An 11677-nucleotide genomic window follows, 5' to 3' on the forward strand; every position below is an offset into this window, starting at 1 on the left:
ACTGGTGCGGAACAATGCCTCCCAACCAAAGTCCGTGTATTGGATATAGGAAAGCATTTCATGCTGGTGCAGCTCCACCTGTTCAGTACGTTATCCTCCATCTGCAACTGAAAACTGTCCACACGCAATATGAAGTAAACCTGCATCCGGCTTTTTCATGTTCAGTGGAGAATGGCTCCGGCAAGCGCTGGTGTCTCCGGCTATGGGATTGGTCGATGCTGCATAGTACACGCAGACGACTTCTCATTGCTTTCATGAAAAAGTCATGTGATTAAAGGAGGAGGAGATAAGTGCTCGCAACGCTCGCGCCTCCACCTCGGATTGTAGGGGGAGGGGACTTGCTGGCATTTTTTTTTTGCCATTGTTGGGAACGGTTTTGGGACGTTGATCTAATATGGCACCACTGGCTGAGGAAGTTTGTCGCTCTTGCGTCTGGTGCGCAGCTGCTCGTTCAGTCTGTTGCGTACCTCGCTTTGATCACACCTGCGCAGATTAAAGTGCCGCTCCACGATCATCATCACGCGTTGCTTGACGTTTAGCGGGATGCCCTTCCTGCCCCGCAAGCCGTCCAGGTTGACGCGGTTCACCCAGCTCTTATAGATGTCGAAGGGGACGAGGGCGCGGAAGACGAGAGCCGCGAACCTGCCCGGCTTGCCGGCGCTGCGGGCCAACAGCGTCCACTCCTTCTCTGTGCTGAGCTGGTGCATGGCGATGTTGGGTAGGCGCTCTCCGGTCTGCAGGGAAGCGTACTGGGGGTATCTATAAAAAGGAAACTCGGGGGAAGGGCTCGGCTCTGGCTCCTCCTCTCGTTTGATGGTAGTTGTGGGTAACGTATCGTCTTCCTCGTCGGGGGAATTCCGGTACACCCAGGAGGCGTGACCGTGACTCTGCTCGGAAACTGCACCCAGAGGCGGTTTGTAGGCGCACTGTAAACTGCTCTCTGGGGAAGCCCGGCCTGATTCTGTACACTGCGGTTCCTCGGAAGGCTGATTCCACAGTGAACAGGGATTCTGTGCCAGAACAGCAGGGAGCTGGGGTACAGGAGCGCCGACACTGCATGAAGCGTTGGCGGCGCAGAGAGTGCCCACCATCTCCTTCAGCTCCTTCATTTCCTGCATCAGGTGGTCCATCGCTGCCCTCATGCAGTCCCTCTCGTGCTGAGCCCGGGCCGTGCTTTTGCGACAGCGCCTCAACTCCCGCAACACTTGCTGCTGAATGCGACCCGGCCTTGTGTTCTGCCACTACGGAGAAAGAAATGCGGCAAGAATGAGACAAATGGAAACAGACACATTGTTGAAGAAAATAACTGGTTCGGATTCAGTTTTGTTTAACCTCTTGCCGTCCGCCGGTTAAAAAAAAACGGACGGACGGCTGACTCCTATCTGCGGGTTGCCGTATCCCTCTCCCTGCTCCTCCAGCGCTGACTGGCGGAACGGACGGAGAGGGGGCGGGTACAGCTGGCTCTGCCTCTAGATAGGTAGAGCCAGCTGTCACTCACACAGCTGGGCTGATCCCGACATAATTGTCGGGATCCCCTTCAGCTGCGGCGTCTCTGTATACCGCGAGCTACAGCTCCCTATATACTGAGCCTAGGGTGACGGGAGGACGCTAGTTTGTGTCCTCCTGTTACCCTAAGGAGAACTATGGGGAAAAGCCCTGACCCCTTCCTGCTGCCAGGAGGCGATCCTTCAAGAGATCAAAATGCCCGAGGCCTTACATGGGCTTCCTGATCAAGTGATCACTGTGATTGGCTGTCACAGTGGTCACATGATCAGGAGCCAGTCCTACCCAATCGTTGCCAGATGACTGGGAGCTGTCGGTGACGGCGCATTCACAGTGCAGGAGCGTGTGATTGGGCATGCTTGAGCGACACCAGATGAATGCATATGTGGCAGCATGGCATAAGGCCTACCGCCACGGTGCCACATATAAACCATAACGAGTTAACTTGCCATATCTGCCAGCCATGTTCCCTCAATACTTATATAGGTTCTGCTTCCTTTATGACTAGCTGATCAGTGTCGGATAGGGTGGCCACCTGTCAGTGATTCACCTGGACAGTCCGGGTTTTGAATGCTGTGTTCAGGTTTCATGGCAGCAGAAACCCGGACACAAGATGTCAGGCAGACAGGGGCAACCAAAATTAAGATTGGGGCTACTCACCCCCCACTAAAAATATTCTCAACCGTGGGTGACGCTATTTACATATGAATAAGCAGCGACTCGTTGTCCCGAAAAAATGTTCGCGCGTCGCTAGAGTGTTCGGAGTGTGAAGAAAAGGTGGCAACCCTAGTGTCTGCCTGACTAAAAACAATCGACTGTCTGATGATTGGTAGCAAGAGATCATGTGATCTAGGCTGCCTAGGCTGGAGGCTGTTTATTTTCCTGCCCACAACCTTTACATAAACTTAAACCCGTATGATGCCCATAACAACCCCCTTAGGCCTCGTTCACACCTGAACGTTTTGTAGCGCGTTCTACGCTCGACGAACGCTCTACAAAACGCTCAAACATCTAAATCCCATTGTATTCAATGGGTCTGGTTCCCACCTTGGCGTATTTTCCGCCCGTCCCTAACGCGCTACAAAACGGCCCACGCCTGAAAAGGTACAGGTACTACTTTGGGCCGTTTTTGTTGCGCGTTTCCATTGGGATACAGCCAAGTAGCCCTCGGAAACGCGAGTTTGTCGCGCGATTTTTTTAACCGCGAATCGCGCTAAAAAAACGCGCGACAGACGCGCATATGCAATACGCCTAGGTGTGAACCAGGCCTTAAGAACCACCAGTTGGCACTTGTGCGGTGGACATCAATCCCGACTCTTACTGGCAACTCTGACCCCTGCTTACGATTGGGAACCAATCAGCCTGATTCATAAACATTTGATCATTATATTTCTCAATGGGCATAAATGTGGATTGAGTTCTGGATGGGTGTGTAAGGAGGGGTGAGTGCTGCGAGACTATGGGGGGAATTTATCAAAACTGGAGCAGACAAAATCTGGGGCAGTTCCCCATGGCAACCAAACGGCTTCTCTCTTCAGTTTGCTCATTTGAGATTTGAAAATGAGAGATAGAAGCCGAATGGTTGCCGTGCAAATCTGCTCCAGTTTTGGTAAATTCCCCCCTGTGTGCTCACTTCCATTGCCTGCATCTATTACGGCAGACGTGTATGAGCATGACGGGCCTGGAGCACAGGCACCTCAAGTCCTACAAACGGGAGATAAGGGACACGGAGCGCTTATGATGCAGAATTCAACAAGTGATTCTACAGTGGCTGCGGCGCTGAGTTACAAAAGGAGACGGCATTTGTTGAAGGTAAGCAATGCCATTTATAAAGCTTCTCAAACATTTCTGCCTGGGGTTAAGCTTGAAAGAGTTTTGGTCACTTTAAGGAAAAAGATCCATAAGAAAAAAAAATACTCAGCTCCCTCGTGCGATCTAATATCTGGGCAAAAACCAAATGGTCTCTGCCTACAGGGAACAATGTGGCTGTTTAACATTGTTTGAGACTGCAGAGAATGTATTCCATGGCTGCAGCTAACGATTCTTTTCATAAACGATTAGTTAGCCAATTATTAACATTGATTAATCGGATAGAATACAAAAATTAATACCGTAAAATAAAATACACAATGGCAGCGTTACAGACATAAAGTTTACTTCAGGATAAAATGGTACGCACATTGGTTGCAATCACACTGCACTGGAACGTAGGGCATTGCAGTACCGCGCATTCCAGTGCGGGCAATCACACTGTGGACGGGAGGTGCATTTGGGATGCATTGAATAAATGGCAACGCAACGCACCTCCTGCAGCAACATTTGTCAGACCGAAACTGAAAAGGAGCTGGGATTGAAAAGGACATCGACCGCTGCAGCCAGCACCAGTGGGTAGGGGAGCTGAGGAGCAGAGCGGCGACTGCAACTAATCTGAAAGCAACTAATCGATGATGAGAATCGTTGCCGATTCTCATCATCGATTATAATTGATTAGTTGTTGCAGCCCTAATGTATTCAGTCAGACAGACCCTTCCCTTTAGAATTGCAGGGAGCCCAGCAAAGCACAAGTAATGTATAACAGCTCTAAGCAGATAGTACATGAGTAAATATGACCCCCTTCCCCCAGCTAAAGACAAAATACAAACTACAGATGTTCCTCGGGTTGCCAAGGGTCAGGTGCAGAATAAAGGCCGTGACACACTGCACGCGAAGCAGCGCGGAGCAGTGGCGCGCTGCCTTTGCGAGCAGTGTGTCATGTAATTTTCTGCTCGGCAGCTCAGCTTGCAGAGCTGAGCGTGCCGAGATGAACAATTTCAACTTCAGCCAATCGGCTCGCGCGTATAAACCGGCGCGACGGGATGCGACGTCTGGCCGGTTGTTACAGACGAGCCGATTGGCTGAAGGTGCAGTCAATCATCTGACGGCACTCAGCTCACACACTGCACGCGATGCTCCGTGCCGGAGAGCTTTGCTTCGCTCTGCACGGCTTCGCGTGCAGTGTGTCACAGCCTTAACTCCCAGTTAGTCGGCACCCACGGGGATAACTTTAGTTTCTGGTTGTTTGAGAGTCAATAGTAACTATCAAGCAACCATCCCCGAGGCGCTCTTCTTCTCCATGCACCCCTGGCTAGCTTCCGTAGCCGGCAGATGAATGTGAACAGCCGGGAGCACTAGGCAGGCTGCTATTGGCTTTTTCAAATTGCAATAGCCGATAGCAGGCTGGCTATTGAACCCGCCCACTGAGCAGAGGAGCGCACCTGAGAAAGAACTTTCTCTCTCAGGTCCACTCCTCCTCTTAGTGGGCGGGGTTTCAATAATCAGCCGGCAATAGCCAATAGCAGTCTGGCTATTGCTCCCCGCGCCAGTACAGTACACTCCTCGGTGTACGGTATGATCGCGTTACGCTGCGTTTATCAGAACATAACCCCATCGTAAACCGAGGAGTGTCTGTATAAGCTTATTAAATATTAAACAACGATAATAGTACAGAGACCACGGGTCGCGGCGAGCAGTGCATTCTGGGAGCGTACCTCAGTCTGTGTGGCTTGATCATTACAGGTAGCAACAGGGGGGTGCGGCTTCTCCTCCTCCGCCTCGGATTTGACCACCTGTGTGGACACAACGTCTGCGTATTCCTCACCTGCCAGCAGGGGGCAATCTTCATTTTGGGCCTCTGCTTTCTGCTCAGAGCCCCATCTAAAGGAAAACTGAAAAAGAACAAAGCTCCATTAAAACGTCAGCCTGAATCTGATCACGAGGACACAGCCGCATCTCCGAGCCTCTCTCCCCCCTCCACTGCAGCAGTCTAAGGTCTCGTAAATCACCACATTGTACACACTGTGTATAGAACGTGAGGATGCGGAGGGACATTGCTGCAGCAGAGGAGGAGGCAGGCTGGAGGGAGCGCTCTCACAGCCGGCCGGCCTCCCTAGACCAAGACAAGCAGTTAAAGGAGAACTATGAGGTCAGGGCTTTTCCCCATAGTTCTCCTTAGGGTAACGGGAGGACACAAACTAGCGTCCTCCCGTCACCCTAAGCTGAGTATACCGCAAGCTACAGCTCACGGTATACTGAGACGCCGCAGGCGGAGCGGATCCCGACAATTATGTCTGGATCCACCCAGCTGCCTGAGTGACAGCTGGCTCCGCCTATCTAGAGGCAGAGCCAGCTGTACCCGCCCCCTCCCCCGTCCGTTCCGCCAGTCAGCGCTGGAGGATCGGAGCGGGGAGGGGGGAATCCAGCCCCTCCCCCTGTCATGGCAGAGAGCCGTGACAGGATCGAGAGGTGAGCGAACGCCGGTATGTGTTCCCTCACCTCCCGATCTACTGAGCCGACCTGTGACAGTCTCATTGTCACAGGTCGGCTAGAACTATGAGGTGAGTGAAAAGCACCCCCCCCTCCCCCCTCATAGTTCTCCTTTAATCCTTGCAGTGCGGAGGTGGCCCCACTGCAAGGGTTAATAATAATTTTTCCCGGGGCGCAGGAAAGGGCTTTACACAGTACAAGCACAAACATTTCCCAGCAGACTCACCAGCCTGTTAAAAGGCAAATTCCACTGTCTAACTATTGGGGTTCAAAACAGAGGTTTTAGTTGCTCAACTTTTGCTAAATGGAAGCCGCACTGCCTGGTCAAGGCCCCTCTGTATAGTGCCGTCCTGACTCTAGTCTATGAGAGCCGCCATCTTGGAGCATATATAGCAAAGGATGAAATGGGTGCAGGTTCACTAGCACCATTCCTCCTTAAAGGCACAGGGACACACCAGGAGCCCCCACACATCACAATGGCAGCTGAAGCCCCCAGTGTCCTCACACCAAATGGCAAACGCAAACATTTTTGTCTTTGTACTGTGTCCGGGTCAATTCACACATGCGTTGGGGCTGCGCTGGCCGTTGTTTCCAGCGCAGCCCCAAAGCAACACAAGGTGGTTTGGCTTGTTGCCGATGGGGCTGGTTCACACCACCGCGTTGCAATGGGAAAAAGTATCAGGATGCGACGCAGTACAACCACCTATCACCTTGCTGTGCCCGTAGAACTGAATGAAATGTCACTTGTGACATTCAAATAAAGTTAAAAAAAAAAAAAAAAAAAGTACAGAGCGATATGCTGGGATCGGCGCATCTGCACTGTGCTGCGGAAACGCACAACAGACGCTGCGCGATTAGCGAAGCGTCTGGTGTGAATGAGCCCTTAGATGTGCGCCTTACTTAAAAAGCTAATTATAAATGGATGAGTGCAGTTGCCATTCACCCGTGTGTCTACAGTGGGAACGGACACAGACTAATAAATGATCTCTCAAAAGAAAAAGTTCTGACACACTCTCAGGTGGGACGCTGAGGAACTTTCAGGGTGTTTCCAGCAGTCCCCATAGAGCAGTGGTTCTGAACCTGTGGGTCGCGACCCAAAGTTGAGGGGGTCCCCACGTGCCTTGTGCTGCTCTAGGTAAGAGGCTCCTCAGCATCCTCCTAGCGCAGCAGTGTCAGTTCTCCTAGATGGTGCTGACGCAGCACAGGTCAGAGAGGATCAGAGAGAGGGGACAGGCAGGAGTGAGGGGAGGTGAGTGCTTGATCACCACAGAGGCCGCACTGGGCACCACAGAGAGTCCCACTGGGCACCACAGAGAGTCCCACTAGCCACCTGAGAGCCCACACAGATACTAGTATTGGTGCATCCCTACATTTACGGTTGGGGGTCACCACAACTTGGCAAATGTTACCAACCGGCCCTAGAAAGGTTGAGAACCACTGCCATAGAGAAATGACCCTCTGTTAGTGCAGTGGGCAAGTCTTTGCAGCTGTAGGAGCTCTAAAAGGACCAAGGCCTAGAACAGCCGGCTGATCCTGCAGGTACAGGGTAGTATGTACTTCATTGATAAGTTCTGAAACAACCCCCTGCATATCAGAATGCAGGAGACTGTGATGCATGAAGTAATAGACTGTTGGGACAGTAACGGGGCCGCAGACCCAGTCTGATTTAGGAGGTCCCGACTATGCAGGAGAGTTCACTTAGAACAGGGGTGTCAAACTCAATTTATTAGTGGGCCGCATCAACATTATGGTTGCCCTAAAAGGTATCTGTAAGACTATAAAAATGTATCTAACTTTATCATAATTGCCTCTGCATTCCATTATCACGGGTTTTAGTAATAACTTAATACCTAGATCTGAGAGTAGAAGTCTAGGAAATGGCCTGGTGGGCCGGATTCGGCCCCCGGGCCTTGAGTTTGACACGTGATTTAGAACCTCAGCTGGCAGAGTGTGCTGGTATCTCAACAGAAGTAGACACAAAGCCTAGAGTGGACATGGAGGTTCCTGTGAGGCCTTCACCGCACTCAACAGATCTGAAGTAGATTTCAATGAGGATGACCCCATGGAAATAGGGGTCCCAGGTTGCGAAATACATTGGTACCTTCTGGGTATACCAGCTAAATGCCCCCAGAACCACTAGGAGAGTATGGGCTGAGGTCACCTGTGGCAGCGGGACCGCTCTATGTTCCGCACAACGGTTATCTAACTAGGCCGAATGTGAGGCAAGGCCATAAGGACAGACGGCTGGAGGACTGGACATGAAGCAAACCAAAAAACAGCTTCCTCTATGGTAAGTGCACAAAAAGTCTATCATTGCTCAATGTCTGTCCCTTGATGGTACACAGCGTCCATTCCCAGCTGACCCTTCTGAAGGAAGCAATTAAAAAGGAATGGTCTTGAATATCCAGAGCAAGCCAACTGTCGTAGGGAATTCTGGTCTGGCACTGTCCAGGTATGTGACCGCAGGGGCCAAGTCAAGTGCAGGGCTGTTACAATACAGAAGACACAACACTGGAAAGATCCACCAATAACCATCAGCAGCAGCTTGATGAAAGCAATCCAACTCAAAAAGTCTCGATCCAACAGAGCTGGGCGTCTTACCTCCTTAGGACGCTCAGCTGAACGGAGTTGTGCAATCGGTATAGGGGTACAGCTCCTAGTGGCAGCTGGCCCTCTTTTTTCCCTATGCTTAGTGTCCCGTTCTCCTCTAAGTGGCAGTATACCCCACAGGTTAGGAATGTTCAGTGCTGTGTCCCTCAGTGACTGACGGAGAAAACCCCCCCAGACGATTAATGTGTGGCCAGCATAACTGGTGGTCCCTGCTGCATCTGGAGACACTGCGGCACTATAGCAGTAGGAATGGGTGCTAATTAGAGTGCAGAAGGGTTAACTCACCTCAACTGGAGGATCAGGGTGCGGAGGAGTGGGCGGCGTCTCTATTGGGCACTCTTCGATTTTGGGGTTCTTCTCCGCACAGCTGGCGGTCTCTCTCCACCTGGGGAAGCTCTGCTCCCACCCCGCTTTCAGATTCTCCCCGGCGTGCTTCTGCAGGTGGCGCTGCAGGGATTTTTTGCGGATGAAGCGATCCCAGCAGTAGGGACACTGATAGGGGCGCTCCCCGGTGTGACGTCTCATGTGCGCCACCAGGTCGGTCTTGCGGCTGAAGCTCTTGGGGCAGCAGGTACAGTGGAAGGGCTTGTGCCCAGCGTGACTCCACAGATGGGTGGTCAGAGTGGAATTCTGCCGGAAGCTCCGCCCGCACTGGTTACAGGTGTACGGCCGATCTTCCGTGTGCGTCTTCCGGTGAGCCGTCAGGTGTTGCTTCTTCACGAAGGTCTTGCCGCAGATGTTGCAGCCGTGTGGCCGGTCCTGGCAGCTCCCCATCTGGTGGGATAAGAAGTCGATGAGGTGACTCCAGCTCTCCCCGCACTGGGCGCAAGTGTGCACCTTCTCTGCGCTGCCCGGCAACTCCCGGCACTCCTGGTCCACGCCATCCGTCTCACAAAGTGATTTCATGCTTTTACTGCCGGGGCCGAGCCCGGCTCCATCCAGGTCACTTCTCTCCCCGGCACTACGATCCTGCACAGCCCTCTCCTGAGTGACCCCGGTATGGGAGTGGCTTTCGGAAACGTTCTCTCTGAAGGGTGAGTTCTTTGTGCGAGTTTCCTCTTCCCCCGACCTGGGGGCTTTCTTCACCAGACGTAGGGACCTCCTGCTGACCACCCTCACCCCTGCCCGCTGACTGGTACGCCTCCAATGAGTCCATCTGCTCTGGTACCCTTCACTGCGTCTTTTTACCACCATGTCACCCGCAGCAGACAGAACTGTAAATAAGTAACACAAATATATATATAATGATTATTCATATGACAAAAGAGGCATAGTATCATCTCCAGCACAGTATCTATACACCGAGTGGCCGGATTATTATATACACCGAGTGGCCAGATTATTATACACCTGTATATATATTTAACTCCAGCCTGCTCAAAGCTCACACTTTGTCTGTCATAGTGATGATTGGCTTTACTGACCAAAAGAAAGCTATAGAAGGGAGGGGTGCTTCGCTTTCTCAGTTCAATAGAACACCTCGTGGGATTTTGGGATTCCTGAGGAGCTCCAGAACATATTTCACGCTGGGGTCACCTCTAGGATCTCCTTTTAACCCCTTTATTAATGAGACCTTTTTTTCATTTTTTGCACCCATGTTACACTACTTAAAACTCCCACACATTATATTTTTTCTGAAAGCCGAGACCCTGTAGAATAAAATGGCGGCAGTTGCAAATTTTTATGTTGCACGATATTAGCGCAACTCCTTATCAAACCCCAACATTTAGTGAAATATTTACTTAAATGCCCCAAAACACAACATAATACCCATTTTTTTTAATACATTATAAAAGATGAGGTTACAACAAGTAAATAGATACCCAACATGCCCGGGTTAAAAACTGTGTGCGTCGTGAAACGGGGACAAAATTCACTACCCCCAAAAAGTCCATAGACGACGCTTTAAAAGCCCCCCACAGGTCATCAGTTTAGAGATATCCAAAAATACTGCCCCTGGAATTATTGCTCTCACTCCGGAGAGTGCGACAATACCCATCATGTGTAGCGCGTTAGTCGTTTTCATACGTAGGCGCACCCGACGCGTGTTTACGTTAAGAGGCGCGTGCTCGCGAGGACGGGGGCCTTAAAAAAAAAATGTTGACATTATTTTTAGATTTCTTTTATTTAATGTTCATTTTAAAAACTGTTATTTTTTTACAAGCCCCCCATGTGATAGCAGATGGTGGTGACAGGTACTCTTTAAGGTGATGCTGGGGGTCCAAAAGACCCCCTTAGTTTCACCTTTACACTCCAAAGCTATTGAAGGTCAGATTGCAGGCTTCAGGAGCCCGACACTGACAGCTATGGGACCGGAAGTGATGTCATCTGCGTCGCTGCCGGTCTCATAGAACGGGGAGGGGATCCGTGAAAGGAGGTTCGTCCATCTCCTCCCCAGCTCCCCGCCAACACCAAAGAAGGAGGGGCAACGGAGCCCAGAAAACACGGCGGGGGTCATCTCACGGGGGGGTGGGCACTTTACCGGCCTGTAGAAGCGATCTGAAGCCATCCCCCCAATTTTAAATAGGTAATGGACACACCCCTGCCATGCCCCCAGTTGGAGTGTGTCCATTTCCTCCTCTCCCCCCCCCCCCTGCGGGTCGCGGGGGGGGGGCGAGGGGGGGGGGGGGGGGGCCTTCACTGGGCCGTAGAAGCGATCTGGCGACAGCTGAGTCACCAGAATCGCTTCTACTGTAGAGCCGACAGCCAAGTTTAAACAGAGTCCTGATGCCAGCGACGTGCACTGTACGTCGTTGGTCGTGAAGGAGCTAAATCACATTAATAGTTTAGACTTAGTACTTAATTATTTTATTACCGTTGGCAATCATGGCCCCGAACTGACCTGCAGCCTCCACTCCAATGTCCACACAGGGGTCTTCTCCTCTCTCAATCTTCAGCACAATCTCCGGGGGGGATTCTGAGAGTCCTGCAGAGAGATTGGCACACGTTACACGGCACCCCCACCAAGGTTGGATCTCCATACTGAACCATGGTCCGGAAAGATGATGATACATATGTTTATGTTACGCCTAGACAGATAATGGCTCACCCAGCGCGGTCAGGTTCTTGTAATTGTCCGTCATCACCTGGCAGTACAGATCCTTCTGCTGGTCCTGTAGCCCCTTCCACTCCTCCTCTGAGAAACACACCGCCACGTCATCGAACGTCACCAGGGACTGCAATACACAAACACTGATTGTCCCTAGACAATGCAGGGGTATGTGTGTGTGTGGGGGGGGGGGGGGCAACAAAGGGGCCTTTT

At 51.5% G+C, this 11677-nt stretch overlaps 1 protein-coding gene across 1 annotated transcript; it reads right to left on the reverse strand.

Moving 5' to 3' along the window:
* Positions 1–389: 389 nt before the first annotated feature.
* On the reverse strand, positions 390–7900 carry LOC108799749. The gene is made up of 4 exons (XM_018571649.1): positions 7825–7900; positions 5325–5428; positions 5031–5207; positions 390–1241 (listed from the first exon to the last, which is right to left on the reverse strand). The coding sequence occupies exons 1-4, from the start codon at positions 7898–7900 to the stop codon at positions 390–392; spliced, it is 1209 nt and encodes a 402-aa protein (XP_018427151.1).
* Between the last annotated feature and the right edge of the window lie 3777 nt (positions 7901–11677).

This window comes from Nanorana parkeri, unplaced genomic scaffold (assembly GCF_000935625.1).
Source record: "Nanorana parkeri isolate BGI_ZX_2015 unplaced genomic scaffold, ASM93562v1 scaffold1799, whole genome shotgun sequence".
Taxonomy (NCBI): Eukaryota; Metazoa; Chordata; class Amphibia; order Anura; family Dicroglossidae; genus Nanorana; species Nanorana parkeri.

Bases quoted from the DNA above. Each gene is read 5' to 3' on its own strand.
- LOC108799749 (XM_018571649.1), bottom strand. From the start codon at position 7,900: ATGTATTTCGCAACCTGGGACCCCTATTTCCATGGGGTCATCCTCATT. The intron at 5,429-7,824 runs GTGAAGGCCTCA...GTCTTGGTCTAG, and splicing joins CTTCAGATCTGTTGAGTGCG to GGAGGCCGGCCGGCTGTGAG. The intron at 5,208-5,324 runs GTGATTTACGAG...GTTCTTTTTCAG, and splicing joins TACACAGTGTGTACAATGTG to TTTTCCTTTAGATGGGGCTC.